General features: G+C 33.2%; 1 protein-coding gene across 1 annotated transcript in view; it reads right to left on the reverse strand.

Moving 5' to 3' along the window:
• The window catches only part of LOC108753695 (homeobox protein aristaless-like), a 134,565-nt gene extending 115,073 nt beyond the window's left edge, over positions 1 to 19,492 (reverse strand). The window contains exon 1 of the mRNA XM_018495533.1: positions 19,042 to 19,492. Coding sequence (XP_018351035.1) covers positions 19,042 to 19,189 — 148 coding nt within the window. The 5' untranslated portion in view covers positions 19,190 to 19,492. The remainder of the gene's footprint in view (positions 1 to 19,041) is intronic.
• Positions 19,493 to 20,542: the final 1,050 nt, after the last annotated feature.

Below are 20,542 nucleotides of genomic sequence, written 5' to 3' on the forward strand. Positions count from 1 at the left end.
TTTTTCCAAAACAAAAATGGAAGTGCGAACGAATTATCTTCCACTTTCTGGCATTATACGTTAGTGGGCAAAAATATTAATTTGTAGATATAAGACGTAGAAATAATAAATTGGATTTTATATCAGGATAATCTCATTTATTCTAATTTTTGTGCAATCCTCATACAAGATATTTATTCCAATTTTTACTTTCACTTATTAATATTGTCTATTTATTTCAATTGTTGCGTGAGCATTAAAAATTGCACGATTAAATGTTGCAGATATAATATATCTATATGTAGATGTGAGTGTATCTTATATACTCTATAAAAAAACATGGATGTGGTTAACCTTACATTATATGTGATATTTATATCACATAATCTACATCTTGGTGGAATTACATAAGATGTTGCATTGTCCATGATATGGTGGCATAGAAAATAAAAAATCGGTCCTGAATGATTGTTGAGCAATCAACATATTTATTTTATACTTTTGTTATTATTGCAAACATAACGCATTTTTACACCCGAAATAATTGTTTTCCAATTTTTTACATCTTAAAATATTCACGACTCGAGGTTTATATAAATATATCTTCAGTTTATTCAAGTATTCTCAATTCATATTTTAATTCTGACAGAATAGTTTCAAGATATGGAGGTAATATTTAGGTACTGAAAATTAAATCAAGGTAGATTATTTCTTACAGCAGTAATTTCTTACAGCAATGCTGCAACTTACGACTCGCTCGGTTTATATCGTTGAATTAAAACTCGAAAATACGTCGTTTTTAAGTTGTATGATTAACATAAAGTGATTAATTGCGTCCGTTCGCTTGCAGTAATTGCTATCTGCAATCGACAATCGCCTCCGTTTGCGCTATTCTAAGTTTACGCGAAATACTGCTTTGTCAATGTTAGCAGTCGACCATTGTTTTAATTGTTTTATCCACATCGCTGAAGAAAAACTCGAATTTCGTTTTAAAAATGCACCTAATTTACTCAATCAGAACGTTAAGTCGTTTTTGTTAACGAAACGAACACTATGAGAATTGTTAACAAATAACCGAGAGATAATAATTTTACTGTTTCTATATTATTTTTTCATTTGATTTCCTATGGCATGATTTATATTTTATTTTATAAAATTTTTTATAAATTTTTCTTATAAAATTGATCTGTACGTTTTATAATAATAAATCATTTATTATTAAATTACGTTTTACACGTAAGATTTAATGTTGATAAACCTAATTTATTTTTAGTAATTTGTTTTAAATATCTTGCTTAAATATAAGATTATGTATCGGAATCAGATCGGCAACGCAAATGTTCCAATGCAATATAATATGTACATTTTGTTAACAAAGTGGGAATACATTAACATCTGTTTTCATTTCTTCGTAAAAAATATACGCGTAGAATTATTCTATTCTTTATTCGAATGGGTTTTAACAGTGGGTATTATCACGTGCATTCCTTTTACCATGGAAGTAATTTTCCATTGCAATGAGAGAAGTAGTATATTATACTTTTTTAGATCACTTCAGCAGAAATTTTTAGCATTAAAATTAGCGCTTAAGTTACGAGGCAATTAGAAGTCGAACTGTTCGCGACTAATGCGTTAATAGATTCTGCGACTTTTAGTTTCTTGCCTTTTCCGCTTTCTTGTCAGTCTTTAAGTTCAGAAGAATATTTTTCCTGATCCTATTTATTTATCGCAACATTTCAATAATTTTCCATTTACGCTTTAACTTTCGAAGTATCCATTTAAATATTCTACGAAGTAGTCTCATAATTTTGAAATATTTTTTACGGAAAGAAACGTGACAAGAGATAAAAAAATTTTTTTGAACACAAAACATATCATTTCGTTATCTATATTACACGTTTAAATTCTCAGCAAAAAATTTTCGAACAAAAGAGATCTTGTTATTGTTTATTTATGAGTAATGACGACTTATAAGTAGTAGACTATCGCCACTTGTACATTATAAATGGACCTTCCGACAATTCAATTATAAACGCCTCTTCATTGCTGATATGTGCATCCATCTGACAATAGTCGAAATATAAAATAAAAGAAAAGATAAAGATCAGGTACAAATCCTAATGGCTTTTGACTCACCGTTTTATATGAATACTAAATTATCCGATTAACATTTCGTGGTTTAGAAGTATTTACTTTAATAAAGCATGCATTGAAAAATAAAAATACAGACTACATTCATAGATGGATTGATAATAACAAAAAGTTTTATTATTAATCAATTCAGTTGTAGGAAGAATATATTGAAGAAGTCAAAAGAATGAATTCAATGACTGACATATCGTTTGTGTCAATTCATTAAGTGAAACTTATTTTTGTACAATTTACATATTTAACCAATAATATATTTAAGCAAGCTATATATTTAAGTAAAAATAACATTCACTTAAAATGCATAATCATAAGTACTTATAATACTGACATAATAGTTAGACTTCCAAATACAGATAGCACATAAAATAAAACTATCTAGAAGTAATAAATTAAACTGATATACCAGTCGATATAAAAACATTCTATAGATACAACTTTAATACTATTTTATAAATGCCGCGCAGTCAATTAAATTTCGTATGGTAGATACTAAATTTTTATCTGAGTGCTAAATCGCCCATGCAAAATTTAATACTTGTAAAGTAAAAAACTTTAAATAAGAGCATGATAGTATAGCATTATTAGCATTATTTCATGAATGCAATTTATTATAGCTAATACTATAATATTTAGATTAGAAAGTTAAATGACTAATGTGTTGTCATATCGGATAGATAGAAGTCCATGCAGTTATTTAAACGCATTATTAGTGTGCATTATTAGTATTATTAATGTCTTAAAGATAATTTTTGTTTTTTTTGTATAGCCATTTCTGGTCATACAATATAATTATTTTTACGCATCTTGAAACATAATAAAAAAAATTTATTAGAAGTGACAGGTTGTCCTAAAAAGCAAGTGTTTTATTTGTATTAAATCACTTACGTAATGCACAAAAATGTCAAAACATGACATGTGCTAAACTTGCTAAAACATTGAACATAACATTTTTTGATGTGCTATCTAGCTGTATACATAACATATGTCCGTATGCATATGGAATCATTTAAAGCAACTTGTCTTCGATAAAGGATTTATTTCTCTGTTGTTTAAATATCTCTGTTGTTATTTGATTTAAATAGCAGTAAAGAGATAAGCAGTTTATTTGACTAAAACTATTGGTTTTGAATTATCTTAGCATTAATTACGCATAAATAATCAAAATATCGTGCAATGCTTCGAAACGACAAATTTCCGTATGCGATAACTGTAATGTTTGAATATGAATGAAATCGCTCTGTTTAGGTTAGATGACTTGCAAGAAAGTTTCTAAAATATTTCATTTAAGATTTTATACACGCATGGATAATATAAATCATTCGAATAAACGTACTAATTTCATTACTTTTTTTATTCACAAGTAAGTGATATGAGGAAATCTCTTAGATATAATAATTTAATATTATTATTTCAAAAAAGTGCTTAAAGTATTAAATAAATTCAGTTGAAATATTTGTATCATAATGATATGGAAATATGTTAATTTTATATTTTAATTTCTTTAAAAAATCAATCTAATTTTTTTTTCTTCACAATGTGTAATTTCCTATTTTGAATATTGCATCATCGTTATGAAACGTTCATAATTGAAGAATTTTTGGCTCTATTTCAATTTTTTAATTATTTCAGTACAACTTAAATAAAAATTTTCCTTTAATCTTGAAAAGTAAACAGTTAAATTAAAAACAATTGGGATTCTGTAATAAGTACTCTTACGAATTAATTGTTTACTTCTTAAAATGAAGAATGAACATTGCTGTTTAAGTTAACAACTTCGTTAGTTGTAGTACACGCAGATGCGAAAATTGTTTACAATATCTAAGCATCTCTATTAGGGGACAGGGACTGTTATCAAAAACGAAAGTAGCAGGATGACTTCGTGGTAGGCCTCTCTACCAAATTTACGGAAAACACTCAACTCGCAGGCCACCGTCACCAAGAATCCTTGTCTTGCCACCGGCAAATGATTTCTGGCATCCTTTCTCTCTTTCTCTCTCTCTCTCTCTCTCTCTCTCTCTCTCTCTCTCTCTCTCCTTCCTTCGGGACTTACAACCTTAGGCCGTAACTCCACAAGCGTGTTAAACTCGTGTTTCCTAATGGATTCTCGGAATCGCGTCATGATCGTCTCCAATCACTCGGGTCCTGTACCTGTGGTCTGCCCTTTCCTTCTCGCTCCTCTGATTCACGACGTGAGCAGATTGAATTATCCTTACGTAATACACTTTGTTTTGCAATTCGATTTGGTCCCGTGATAGCCCGTAATATATTTGGTTTGAATTAATTGTACGATCATAATATTATTGTGTGATGTACGTATATTTATTGCATGATAAAATGTAATTGGTTCACTGCAAGGATAATAATATCTTATCACGTAAATGTCAATAACAAATCCCACGACCTCGTTACCGTGTCGACACAATATTGTTATCATAAATTTTTGATAAAGAAACTATCTATATAGCTATGAATTAAATAAAAAAAATGTCTTTATGTATAAAATCAGCTCATGCGAATCTATCATAAGTTTATCACAAGTATTAAATTTATTCAAATGTATATTCTGAATCCTAAGTAAGTTTAATAAGAATATACATTTTCTTATTAAACTTCATTCACACTTTCATTTACATTTTCTTATTAAACTTCAATCAGAGTATTAAGTTAAAACAAATTTAATTTGCTTGTTGTATAAAGTCGCTTCTCCGATCAATTTTACAATATTCTTAAGAAAAATAATAATAAATTCTTATTTTAAGTAATAATGAGTTTTTTTTTAATTTATAATAAGTATATCTTAAGCTTATTATCAAAAACACATTCTTTGTTAAAGATAACCCCCTCACTTGAAAGAAAGTAAATTGAATAATCACTTTTAATTTTTAGCAACAGAATGATATTTTTCTGTGAATTATAGGGAATGTTATAGGGATTGTTCCATTCACGCTTCGCGTGAAAAATGTTATTGCGAGCGCGGTTTGTTGATCTTACTGCCGTTCTTCGTCATCGTTTCTGGTGTGGTCTCGTGTAGCCCTGCTCCTCATTCTGTGTTCCTGACGCGGAACTAATGGTGATACCGTAGTAACGAAAGACGATGACAACAGCGACAAAGAACTTTTCAGTGCCGCCTCCGAGAATACAGATCGCCGCGCAGTCGAGTTGCGATGAGGACCATAGCGACCCAATAAAATAAATCATCGCGGTGTACTGTCTACCAGTGATGTGACACCTGTGTTCGTCGTGGATGATTAGTGGATAGACAGGTTGCGAGAGATTGAAACTTTTAATCGACGTAATAGGAGAGAAAACTATCGTTCCAGTCAAGAGAATGCCGGAATGACCAAATTATTAACATTACAATCGTAAAAATCTCCGGATTCACTGAACAGAATAAAAAATCCTTTTACAGAATTAAAGTAGACGCAAAATTAGGAGGTGGTGCAATAGACTTTATACTAAATCGAAAAAAATTAAGTAAGCTTTTAATTTTTTTTCAATTTTAGTGTAATCCACTACACGATACTTCCTAATTTTGCATCTACTTTAATCTTGTGAAAGGATATTTCTGTTCAGTGAATTAATTCCGTTCAGTCAATTTAGAGATTTTTATACGACTGTAATGTCGATAATTTAGTCATTCTAGCAACATCTAACGTTCCCTTAATTGTCATATCGTAAAAATAAATTAATGTACATAAGAATAAAAGAAAAATGTATACGCACATAGTTATAGGGTAGGATAATATGAAACTTTATTTTAAATCTCCAAAATTTATAATACAATTATTGATGCTGAATCTCTAAAACCTTTCTTTTAATTTATATTAATTAAAAGGTAATAATTAATTTTAAGAACTGTAACTAAAGAACTGTAGTATAAAAAAAAACAAATAGTGTATTAATTTAAAAGTTTAGTTTTTAATTGTCAATTTTTAATTAAATAATTACAAATGTTACGATACATATAATATAATAATATAATTATATGCCATATTTTATAAGAATAATTCAAATTTGCAGACGTAACATAAGAAAATTGAATTGTTTGATATTTTTAACAAAGTTATTTAAAGTTATTTGATGTAAATCCTGATGGATTCATATTTCGGTTCAATTACAATTGATTAAAAATTAATAATTAAAATAAATGATTCTTATTAGAATGTGTGAATTAAATCTAATATTATTTCATTATTCTTTCGATTGTAATGTAACGTGTGTTTGTATATTTAACCGTATGATTAAAAATTGAAAATTTGTTAAACTTTTAAATTTCTTATATGATTCATGTTTAAAATAAAATATTCTTTTCATTGTTATTCAAGATATTAATTTTGAGAGATGGCTTCCTATTATTTTTTACTTAATCATACTGAAACTTCTTTTTTAATCTGTGGATATTACAATTCAACACGATCGTTCTTGGTGAATTATGATCATGGCAAACTTGTGTGGTCGTAAATATCTTCTTCTTCTAAATGAGTAAAATAAAGCCGACGGGACACGAAAACAAACACCCGTCGAACAGGCGAAACGATCACGTGAACAAATAAAAAGAATAAATTCGACGAAGAGAAGAAGTGATCAATTGCAATTGAAACGATCTGCCGAATCGATCGATTTACAAGCAGAAAAGAAATCGGCTGTCCGATTTATCGAAGCGGATCGACGATGTAAGAAGAAACGATAGAAGATCCGGGAATAAAATCGATATAAAAAAGTTGCAAATTCATAAATACTCGTAGATATATCGATATCTTCCTGCCTGTGTTTAAGAACAATAAAAAATATGTTTTACTGGAATTTTTAACACACTCTCTCTCTTCTATCTGTTACTTCCATTAGGACGAGAAAAATTAATTTTTTACCTTACATTGTATATCGATTGTATCTTAAATTACGTACCTCACGCGATTGATGGGACAACAATAATTTGTATCCTGGAATAGCAGTTTCACGCCTGCCATCTCAATTTAGAATCTCCGCTTCGCATGCGTATCGTATCAAAACAATGCCGAAATTTGGAAACGATACCGCAATGGATATCTTTACATTTTATCTCGATACCAACTGTGTTACGCCGGATTCTTCATTATGTTTCCTCGTGTTTTCTCAGGACGGGAGGTAATTTCGGCTGTAATTTCGCCGGTCATTAAGATACACACCTGCCGATAATCTAAGTAATCTCTTGGTATAGCTAGATCTGATACGTTAGTAATATTACTGTTATTCGTAATAACGCGTCGCTGAGGCACTTAATGATATTTTAAATGAGAAATCCAGTTATTCTTGTGTTCGTTAACGAATCGTATATAATTGCAGGCTGACTATAAGTAGCTAAATATTATATATATAATTACAGAAATTTTACTGTTTATTACGGTTGATATTTCTATTATGTTAAGTAATAATTGATAATTATTATTATTAACAAATAATAATAATTAATTATTAATTATTTTCAAAATAGTAAAGTTGCTAATACTTTAAAAATATATTAGAATGTATCAAAAAATTTTTTTTATATTTATATAATAATATATATCAATTATACGTGAAATGTTAAAATATTAGCATTTTAAATTGGAATGTATAAGCATTGCGTCCTAAGTTGCAATGTAATTATTTGAAAAATATTATTTTTCAAGCGAGATATAATTGCTTTTAATAAAATGCAAACGTTGTTTAATCAATACTCAAAATAAATATTCGCTATTTAAAAGTAATAATTGAGATAGTTAATAATTTTTTTAATTGTAATTTGTATTTATAAAGGTCTGGATATAAATAAAATTTGACGGAACAGAAACGTCCAGTGATTTATTTGCATAAGATTGGATATTAGAGAACAGTATGTTTAACGGATGTGTTCTTTTTTTACAGTCTGGACAGACAACTGCATCTATTCTTTTTTATTCTTCTATTGCATCGATTTGCTCTATATCAATTAGCAGAATTCTTAATTGACACTTCGTCCGGATGCGCGTGTCTCTACGTCCCTTCTCCCTGCCCTATTAAAGCGTCCCGATTCTGCGGAACAAGTTAACGAGGCGAACATTTTACGTTTGATATTTACTTCGGGCCCGCCTTGGGTCTGGTTTTATTGAGTCATATATCAAAGCTTCGGACCCTGAAAAAGCGAGAGGAGTAGGAAGACTGGCGCGCACGTTTGAATCAACTGACGAAGTTCTCGCCTTCGTAAGCTCGGGAGTTCGTCGCGTTTTTTCTATCCGAGCTGTCGGCGAATCTACTTTAAATTTCTGATTGAATTGATAATACTTACCGGATCATTTATCATTTAATTTTGCGAAACTTTCTATTTGGGATATTTCGTTCGCGAGTTAACAGTTTGCACGTAGCTATTAATAACATATTAATTAGAGCAGAGAGTGTGCATTTTTTATGTAATTTTGATTGAGATATTTTACTTATGTAACATATTTATATGTTACATTATTCAGTTTTATTAACAAATTTTAATTAGGAGAATCTTATTTATGATAATAAAAATTTATGATAATAAGATGTAGATCTTAGAATATTAATTATTTTTTTCTGAATTCAGTTGTGTGAAACAAAAGTATTTTTGTTCAAACTCTCAGAGTTCAAGATAAAATTGGAAATTTATATTTTTTCTTATTTTTAAAATTTATTGATATTTTATTTTCTTGTGTTTATTTTATATTAATTTTATCATCCTATCTTTTCTCAATGTTTGTATTTAGATAAATTGTTAACATTACGTATTATTTAATTAATTTAGAGGTCGTCTATAGCACTTTCCTCTTAGACGAAAAGCAGCGAGGACGCGTCATTCAATTTTCGTGATTCCTCGCCATATGATAGGGTTTGAGATTAAAATGTCTCGAACGCGCGCGAAAGAGCCAGTTCGAAAACGAGACGAGAGTGGATGAGAGGATGAAACTGAATCGAGAAGATGATCGTTGCACTCGCCCGCTTCAAAGAGGAGCGTGGGTTTCGGTGCGGCGTGCGCGGCCATGCATTCCAATAAATAACGAAACAAAGGAGCTGCAAGGCCCACCCCGCCCATCTGGTCCCAGCACCGGGCCCCGGACGCGCCCGCCGCCATATTTACATCCGATAACGAGCCGCCGGCAGATATTTACATTTTTAATAGCATAAACCCACAGAGCCCCGGTCGACTCACTTATGGCAACGCTTTCCTCTCCTTTTCGCTCCCCTTTCCACTCCTTTCCTTTCTTCCCCCCGGCCCTATGGCCGTTCGCCATCAACAACCCCACCGCCGACGCCATTTATTAGCCTTAATTGATCGAAAGGGGTCTCTCCCACCCCTCGCGTACTCCCTTTCCGTCTTCCTCTTTTCCATCTTTCTATCCGCCTCGCGCGAGCTGGTTCGCATTTTTGTCCGAGACGAAATTTCATTAGGTTGCAGCGAAGAAAGGAAACGGGGAAGAGGGGAAGAAGGGAAGATACGACGGGGCGAGGAAATGAGCCGTTCTTTTCACCGTGCAGCATATGACGCTGGCGCCTTCATAACGATTAGGACCGGCGGCAAGTTAACAGGTGATACCTGCGGAGATCACCCGTGACCGATCTGTTTTACCCCATCTCGGGATAAACCAAGGGGAACGCACGCCGGTTCGGTGGAAAATATCCGATTAAAAGGAGGGTGAGGTGAATTCCTCAGTAATTTTCTTAACTTAATTAACTGCGCGTGTACAAGATATCTTTTTACAACAGCATCTATACAAAGTGAATTGAAAGAGCTACAAAAAATTTTTAGAACACCCAATACTTACTATTTCAATAAGAAAATTTTATTAAATGTACGTATAAACATAATATAATCCTTTCAATAAGATAGATTTTTATTCTTATTGTACAGCTACATTTTATAAATTATAAAAACAGATATTATTGCAATATTTTATATTTGTGAATATATATTGGTTTCGTATTTTTAGTATTTAGTTTTATATAATGATTATAAAAATTTATACAAATAGCATATTTTGAAAAATTTCTAGATAACATGGAGTATCTTTCATTTATGGCAGTCGATGATAAAACTTATCATAAATATAATAAGAGCTTGCAGAATTATAATATCCTTGAAAAATTTTAATTGAATTTATCAAAAGTTAGAAAAAAAATTGTATTATATATAATTTTATAATGCAAAACATTATATTTGTAATAATAATAATACGTGGAAAAGTCCTTAAATATTTTTAAAGTATCAAAAGGTTTTCACGAATCATTTATTTGTCATGTAGTATGCACAAAAATATAAATATCTTTTATTTATAGCTATTAAAAAAATTTTTTTTTCTTATTTCTTTTATTTCTTATTTCACTTTCCATTTTATCTTGTTGAGTAGGATGCTTTTGGATAACTCACTTGTGCTTTTCGTTTTACTGCAACGAATATCCATACAACACAAAAGCTTGCAGCAACATTGTTACAATATTGCAATGTGATGTTATGATTACTTATGTTCTGCTTGGGTAGATACCGACTTTGTAATGTAAAAAGAGTTCTGTGACAATTAAATAGGAAAAATTAGGATCTGTAAATACGAAAGTGCTCGGTTGTCATTATAAATAGAACGTAACATTTTTATTTTAATCAGAATCGATGTTAATATTCCAGCAATACTGCAATATTATTAGAACGTTCCAATGTTGCTGAAATGATTTGTGCTGTAGTGAAATTTCCGCAAAAAACAGATGGTATCACATAGAAAATCTATTATAGCGACAATAAAACAATAATACGTGCAAGTAAATATCACTTCGTTCGTGAAATATCATTACTTTGATCCACGGCTCACGTTAGAACAATTAGATTGATAATTAGGCTTTTCTTGGTGCACGACGATCATCTAATAAAAATCCCAATCGTCTTTAACTCATTCGAGCCGCAGGAAGCATATCTATTGCAGGTGGGATATAAGTTGTTTGAATTTGAAGTAAGTTAGTACCGAGAGGGTGGCTGCACCGCTCCAGCGGACGAGCCGCAGAGAGGAAGGGGGTTAATTGGATGGAGTGTTTGCGCTCGCAATTAGTGATTAGCAATTACTTCCTATGCGAACGGATAGGTGGGAGGGAAGGAGGCTTTGAGGCTTCGGTTTGTTTCGGACCGACGGAGCGATTAATGAGCCAATCGGCTAATAACGCGTCACGCAAGAATACGCGGTAACCGTTTGCATCGCGTTGCCGTTTGCATTGTACGATACTATGTTGCTGTTATTGCCGTTCTTTCTCTCTCTTTCCCGGTTCGTACCGGTTGTTGGCCCTCACCAACGTCGCCAACTCCCACGAGGATCGTGGGCTCGTTAGCAGATTACGACACTCTCCCGCGGGTACATTATGCAGGGAACAGTTTAGAGAGCGGAGTCAAAATGGCGAGCGCGTGTTAATCCACTTTCCGTGGTCAATTGCGCAACGATTAACAAATATTTTCCTCGAAAAGTATCGCAAAAGCAATATATTTGCGCGATTAAATAATGTGCTTACGGTAGATTCTTCACATAAAGATATCTTTCACGCGTCATTATTATAAAGAGAGTCTAATATATTTTTATTATTAACTCTTATAAATGCTTACCTATTTAAGGTAAAATATGTATAGCGAGCAATACTAATAAATTAACAATGGAAAATTTGCCAAAATTACATCGCAATCTAACGTACTGAAAAGAATGTTCAAAATTTCTGGATAATATTTTTAATAATTTGTTTGAATATTACCAACTGTAAATATTTACTAAATATAAAGATATATTTATTTGGCATAAGAATACCATTAATTTGATTTAACAAACATATCTTTTTATTGAGCAAATATTTATTTACTTTAAATAAACTATTCAAATATAATATTTATTAAAATTTTATACATTTCTTCTTAGTGCTGTAATTTTATTCCTCAATGAAAGTATTCTTGTTCAACACATATTCGATTACATGTATATTCAATTTATTGTTTTATTATTGTACGAAGTGCTTAATACTTCAAGTCAATGATTCAAAGTTTCTACAAAATGCCTTATCAGATTTACGCCACGGTAATATCAAGCTCATTGAGGTATAGAATCGCAGGCTGGAAGTTTGCGCGAGATGTCCGCGACTCCCCACGCAGCCTGTACCCCTGTATAATTGGTCTTACGAGCCGCCATTTAATAAATAACCGAGACAAACGATCGTCACGTGATCATACGTTAAAATTCGTATCGTCGCTCTTCGTTTATTCGCCAGTCTAATAAATTCTCTCAATACTTCGCAAATCATCTCGGGTCTCGCCCGTTCAGCGGAGGGTTGCGCGATTCTTGAAAGACCCGTGGTACCACGGCGGCGCCCGCGAGAGAAGCAGCCGCGAATTTCTCGGAATATATCCAGCCTACGTGAAATATATACACATATACGTGTGTACGTGTGTATAGAAGACTCGGCGCGGGATAAAGCTCTGCTAATTGGTGGCGAGGACGAGCGGTGGTGAACGCCTGCACCACCACCGGCTGGCTCCGCGGCCCGCGTAATTCCGACTAATTTATTTGATTGCACCAGCAAGCCCGGCTCTCCTCGTCGTAATAAGACTCGTCTCTGCCCTTACCTGCCGCCCGGGCCCAACTCCCACCGCCAAGAAAGTAAAGAAATGCCCGCCCGCGTCCGATCCTCGATATAATTTCGAGTTTCATCCTTGAGATCGCATCGCGCGCGAACGCTGTTTACTCGACTCGCGAACAGCTTGCTGCAATTAATTAATAAATTCGAGACTCGTAAGTCTTTGACCAATTATTTTTCTAATCTAAAATAAAATCTATTACAAAAAATGAAATAGAGACAGCGAATTAACGTTAATCTCGTGAGTAATAATTGATAGATATCAACATTATTCTACATCTCGCTGGTATATTAATTTTACGCTGGTCATTTTTGTATTTTTTTCATAATTACAAATATTGCTTAGCTTGATTCGTCGACTCTCTCATTACGTTTATTGTTATGTGTTAATAATCAATATCGAATTCATATTGATATAATTTTTATTTCAATATTGAGAGAAATGTATGAGAATCTAATATAATATAATACATCTGAGATAAAGCTAAACGATAAATTTTGTAATCTTTAATACAGTTCAATGTCGATATTAAATACGAAAATTACAATGTGGGGATTAATATTTTTCAAACCAATTTTCTTTTTCCCAATCTCCGAATTATTTTTACAAAGTTAATTTTACAATTTGTAAAATACATGTGATTTTAAGAGAAATAGTGATCTTGCAGTTCCAATTATTCCTTCCTTTCTTCGGTAACCGACGAAAGCGCAGATTCTCGCAGGTTCTCCCGCAGTACCCTAACAGCTCCTTAACGAGGATCAAAGGCACGATATCCTCGTGTCGTCGCGCATGCGGACCCACGCGAGTGCGCGTGTGTGGGTTTCAGATGCGCTGTAGGAACCCTTAATAACAATGTCGCTCGCAGTTAGTACATGGGCGGTAGGTTAGTTAGCTAAGACTGCAGATGTTCGGCGTTTGAGCAGGAAGGGACAGAGAAAGAGCGGAGGAGTAAAGGGCGAACGCTAATAAAACACAATTAGCGGACTGACCAATCAGCGGTCGACGCGGCACTATATACGCACGTGTAAAACCTGCGCGGCATTATTTACAGCCCGCCCGACGCGTATTATTGGCAGGGTTTCTCTTTGTTTTTTGCAATTAGCAGCGCGGTGTTGCAGGAACCCGTTGAAGTTGACGTTGAAATTTTTGACAGCCCCTTTGAGGCTGTTCTTGAAGAACACTTCTTGGACTTGTCTAGCTTTTAGAACCATCTGAGGATATCCAATTGTAAGTTATCATGAGCTCGGTGTACCTTTCATAATAATAAGGAAGCTAAGCAATTTTTTACGATAAACACAACACATTCATACTAATCAGTAAAATTTTTATCCAATCTATTCTCTTTGAAATGTTTAAAATGTTATATTTATCACACATCTTTTACGGAAGAACAATTTGAAATAGCTTATATTTTGTATGATAAGACGATTTAATTATTTACTCGGAAAGAAATAAAATTTCTTCTCTGGAAATGTATATGTTTGAAAGGAACGAGCGTCAATTGTTTGGTAATGTGCTATAAAATTATTTAACATAATTGTTCCATTTATTTTAAAATGAAAGAAATTATGATACGTATTACGCAATCATTTTTCCTATAATATTTACATTAAATTATACGTTAATTACGAGATGTAGTGCGATGACTTTGTGAGATTACAAGCCTCGATTAATACTCCGGTTAATCGATCTGCAAATTTAATTCGTGCGCCATAGATTACGGCTTGTCGTGCACTTGTAAACCATGTCCGATGATTATATCTTTAGCGATGCTGTCAATCGTGCAGCATTGAATGAATAATTCTAATAGCACGGAATATTATTTTTATTTATTATTCCTAGTAACACGAAGTAACAAGTCATTATTTTTGTAGTTGCTTTTCTTATTTAATAGATAATTTTATTACGTTTTTCTTGCAATTATACATCAGAGAATAAACATTTTATTGATAATTTTTGAAAATGTCGCTTTTTAACTAGACTAATGAATATAATAAAATACTGACGTAACCTCATTTTGGCGAAAAAAGAGATTTGTACTGAAAATTACTAAGAAAGAAATTCTCATAAATATGTCTTAAACGGCTGGTTTCATACGATAAAAGTTTCGTAATTTTATGCAATTATACTGCAATCACTAATTTGAATGAAGAATTTGTGAGCACGGGGTTGTAACGTTTCCAGAACGATGAAATTTTAAACGCGAGGGTGGATCGTTTCTGTAATGGGATAACGGGAACCGATGGGAGGATATAAAGACATAGCTTACCCGCGGGGAACATCAACCCTCGCTCGTGAAAGCCAATCGAGCACGAACAACCACCCTAATCGCGGAGCGCTATTGGCTCGGAGTTACTCCAATTCTATTACACCTTCTGTCATGGCCATTTATAGCGTTTAATCGACCAGACCGGATCGTAATATGGCGGCGATAAACCCTCGGTTGAGCCATGCACATGCCATCTCACCCCCAAGATATTTCTATCGTTAAATAGAAAAGTCAGCATTTGCAGTTTTGAAGTAATCGCAAATGCAAAAGTACTCTAAGTATCTTAAATTACATTTCTTTCAATTTCGCTTTGTACTTTTTGTTAATTATCTGAAAGAAACAAAACAACGAAAAAAATTAATTGATGTTCTAAATTTAATGAGAAATTTAATAATAAATTTGATCAAGATATTACTGCATTTTAATTGTAATTATGGTGAACTTCATAATATTGCATCGATAATTATAAAAAGTTTTAATGAACTATATAATATTATAAAAAAATAAAATTGCGTGGCATTAATATTTTGCCTGACATTAATATGGCGATAAATATTTTGACAGATTTCTAACATGTTAAAATAATATCATTAACCAATCGGATAATTCAAACTTTCAGGTTAAAATAAATATTCTTTTATCAACTCTGACAGTAATTACCGCGGTAAAGGTAACTTTTTAAAACATTTTTATTCGCTGTACCGCGGTATTGTTAAGCCAACTACTTGAGCTCGCTTATCTATGCGTCTGTACAGTGGGTAATTATTTATACCCATTTTTAAATATTTACCTACAAAGTACGCAAGAGAGTACGCTAATAATACCCGTGCGGCATTAATGTGGCGATAATTATACGGTTCTGTCCTCTTTCGGAACGTCGATGACAAAGTAAACTGAAAAAAAATTTACAATTGTGTATGGAAAATGTTTTAAGTAATAATAACTGTGTGGGAATGTGTTTCATTTTTATTTTATAGAAATTAATATATTATATATTTGTATTTATTATGAAATATTTAATGAAGTATTTAAATATATAGGAAAATAATCTAAGCGCTTAAGCTGGATAATAATGATAGCAATGTTCCTCTTGAATAATAACGATTATCTTTTAAGATACAATTTTCACGTATCTGTTTTCTGTCGAGCAGAATTCGTTAACTTCTTAGTGCATCGCAACTATATTAGATTAGCAATTCTTATTTTGTTCGTGCTTATCTATATGCAACGTAATTCGTTTTACGTATCGGTTAAGTGTAGCGTAAAGCAAGCGAGACCAAATGTGAGACGGGATGCATTCCACTTTTTCGGATAAAAGAAGAATTTAAAGAATAATGTGATAAATACGACATACACTTATCACGTGCGATAATAAATAACAAAGACGTGAGTATACTGTATTTTTATTTATTATTAACCAAATAAAGTCTTTGCATTATTATGTATAATTTTTTGGCTGCACCGACTAGGTATGATGCTTGTCGCCTGCCCTGATAACTAATATTCCGTGCGTCTGCGTTCCATTACGTTGCGTGTACGCGTAATGTTAATTTGTTAATCAACGCGCTATCTTGTTAATTATCCGATAACAAGCCGATAGTTTATAGAGTTGCTGGGAGAATGAGATTCCGTTATCGTGCGAGCTCGTTTCGCTTTATCGGCTGACGACTAAATGGTAATTCGCTATTTATTCGTCGCAAGAAAGTCGAGTAATACGCGTTATCGTAACCAGGCAGGTATTTTGCATATCGGCCAACTAGAAACTCGGCCGCGATGCGGTGCAGCGTGTGGCAGCATTTTTTCCATTACTCCACGTTCATATCGCTTCTCCCGCGTTCTAGCTGTGCGGATGCTTGCGATGCTGCGACATTCATCTAGTGACGAAACATCGAAATCATGTATATCAATTTGGACTATATCTTTAAATCCGCAGGAAAGGCATAATTGTTTATTTGCAAACGTATCAGTTGCGTAACGCTCGACAAATTATCTTAAATTACTTCAACTACTCGGAAATTAGACATTTAATTGTTATGTTTTTATTATATTTGAATATGTAACTGTCTATGAAATCAAGTTTTTTATCGTAATGATACTGGATAAAGCTGTGTGCTTTCAAATTATTTTACAAGAAATCTGTAACATTTCAAACAATTCATTTATCTAGCAACATAATAAAATTACATGGAAAAAACACAATTTTGTTGAATAATTTAGAATTTTACTAGATGCAAATCTGAAAATAATTTTTTTGGGCAAGAAAAAAAATTTGACTCTAGAGTAATCAGTCTGAGTTTCCAATAAAATTATTCTGAAGGTATAACAAAATTATTTTCTTTATTCTGCAGCCAGCAAAATTTTAGATTCTTTAGATAAATCGTTCTTTCCATGTAATCGTGAAAGAAATAAGATTGAATAGGAGCGATAAGAATGATAATGTGAATTATCATTTTCCAAAATTTTTTGTTTAGGAATAACTTCTGGCAGAGAAGGGCTTATGGGAGTGATGTAATAATTCGTTCTAGAACTCTAATTGGGCATCGTTTCAATCACGTATTTATCTACACCGTCGATACGTGTCGGCAATAACGACAGCGATACAGTTTTTGCTAGATCCATGGGCGGACTAATTTCAAGTTAATCGCTGTCTTATCGCGATCTACCGACTTTAAATGCGCCTTAATTAACTCCGCCGCTCTAAGGGCGGTCGGTTTTTGCTGAATCTCTGGCACAAAAGGCACTCGTCGGGAAAAAGTAAACCCTGGAACCGCAGTTTCTCAAGCCCCGGAATGTTATACAGCTTTGATAGAAGAGGTAACTGATCGTCTCCTCCGAAATCTCGGTGACATGATCGATCTTTTGTTTCTCCAATGTTTCTTTCCGTGGATTTAATGAAAACATTTGCACGTTTTCTTAAACTAATTTTTAGGCTGTTACACCGCTGTTATCTAATTTTTAGGCTGTTATTATACGTGAAAATCTGTAATTATCTCAGGAATAATGTTTCATAAGTCATAAACGGATTGATATATAAGCACTTTTAATCTGTCGTGTTATATACATTTTTGTTTATCTGATATTACTCTTTGTCTATTAAAAATGCCGTTTAGACATCTATTGAAATTAATAATTTTATGACTACGAGAATTAAATTGCATGTCTTTTTTTAGATCTGCATGAAATGTGTCGCGAATTTTTTCCTAATCACAAGCGTAATCAAGCCTAATCACATTCGATTTGTGTGCAAACACATACTAGAAACTATCACTCAAATTATTTCTATATATCGCTATAATTAAGGATTCCATAGCACTATATAATCAACACGCAGAATGGATTTTTTATACAACGACAAATTACATAGATCTGCTAATAATTACACTTCCAACTTAATCAACTCAATAATTAACTTGTCCACCATATGGCCTTAGAAAATATACCTGTCACCTATCATAAATATAGTCGTTTATTTCTATTTATGCTATAAGAGAAGCAAAGTTCTTGTTTTATCTATCATATATTTATCCATATTTTTATATATAATTATTCAATTTTATATATTTTTCAAAATTATTGTCAGTCATTTATAGATATACATATTTTTTTAGTAATACGGATTTAAGTTAGAACTATTATAAGGCACTGTTACGATTGTTAATTTTGTTGTTTGTGTCTCAGGGTAACTATGCGTAAAAAGAAACGAAAAAAAAATTAAAAGATGTAAAAAAACTTAATTAATTAAGTAGCAGAAATTTAAGTTAATATAATTTCATTAAGATCAACTTTTAATATTGTAGATACTATAAGGATTTATGAAAACGTATCTTGATGGTCTTTATGTTATGTATTTCATAGTAAAAATGTACTGACAATGAGTAAATATATCCATTTATTTGAGATAAATGTAAGAAGTAAGTATGCATATATCTTAGTGTAGCTTAGCCTTTTTGAAAGGCAAATTTATGACATTATTATTGTTTTGTTATCGTCGCACGATGAATGATGAATTTAAGTAGACTATCTAAAGACTCACTTTGCGGACGCTCATCATCCTGCGTGGGTAGCTCCGTTTCCTCGACATCGACAAGACTGCGGATGCTGAAGACGCTCTTCGCTACTCTGGTCTTCTGTAGATCACCGACGCCTTCCGTAGTTCTTCTAGGTGTCGTGCTGAGATCCATCGTTGATAGTCGCACTATTTTCGTGAATAGGAGCGAACGGAAAAAGGAATTGGCATTTCACGTCCTCTCACCGTACACATCGAGATCGTGTCGTCTCCGTCGTCGACGTTGTCGTCCGCGTCTTCGACCTCGTGACTTCATTAACGAATTACAAATGAATGTTGTCCGCGAGAAAAGCTTCAGTTTCTTCACACCTGCAGTCGTTTCATGCACAATTTTGCCGATCGTCGAGTTCGACGATATTCAATGCGTAACACTCGAAAGAGTAAGATGTAATTTGCAGCTTCAATTGGACGGACTCGATAACAAAATCATAGGCCACTTTAACACGTCGTTCTCCATTTACATTTTTATATCTCAATTTTCTTTCTAAACACTGCAGCGTTCTTGTGTTTACTCCCCCTTCCTCGAATGTCAACTTAACGACAACTTAATCTCATTGTCAACTTCCTGTCAACTTCGATAACTTTATTCGAACCTGTCACGCGAACTTAGCTTCGTTTATTTTTAAAAAAGAGCTGCTCGTTTACCCACCGCGTGTCTTTTTTATTTGAATCACACTCGTCGTAACAATTGCGGATATGTTGCACCTAGTTAGCAGACCGTCGTTAGTTAAGTCGTCAAGCCACGATATCTCTAGAAATTCAACGATAACTTGGTTTCTAACTGAACAGTTTTTTCTAATAGCGGATACAATGATCACATATCACACGTTATCGATTGCACTTTTTTTTTCGTGATCTCCGAGATCGATTAGCTTCGAGTGTTTGATGATCAGTCTTCTGACGTTGCACTGATGTTCCCCGTGATTCGCGCTACCACGCGATGAATCGTTTCCTTATGATCTAGAAAATCTCTCTTTCATGAGCCAATATTCCATTGTTGGATCTAGTTGGTGGCCGCTTTGTATTTCCATTTCCAGGCGAAAACAAGCGTTCTCGTCATTCGATAATACCTCCGGACGGATCATCGAGTTACTTATTATCAACTCTGACCGGAAGCGCTTTATCACATTAATTGTTATCAGAAGCGCGTTATATCGTGGACTGACGTCGCAGAAAAGTTACTTCTATCGGGCCTGTAAACAAGCTCACGCACAGACACGCACCTGGGAGGATCGATGAACTCTTTCGCGATTCACGTGATCCAACTTTCGGCCGTCCTTGTTGTGTTTACGAATTGCAACGCCTGATCCGATCTTCCTTCTGTTTTCGTAAAACCATGACCAGTTTAAAGTCCAGTCACGGAGCGAAAGGAGATTCTCAATCTTCGCCGTATATTAAATAAGTAGCTCCTCACGCGATTATTTCCGATTTTCGAACAGCGAAACGATCAGCTGACACTCGTGACGTA

This window comes from Trachymyrmex septentrionalis, unplaced genomic scaffold (genome assembly GCF_001594115.1).
Source record: "Trachymyrmex septentrionalis isolate Tsep2-gDNA-1 unplaced genomic scaffold, Tsep1.0 scaffold70, whole genome shotgun sequence".
In the NCBI taxonomy this organism is placed as follows: domain Eukaryota; kingdom Metazoa; phylum Arthropoda; class Insecta; order Hymenoptera; family Formicidae; genus Trachymyrmex; species Trachymyrmex septentrionalis.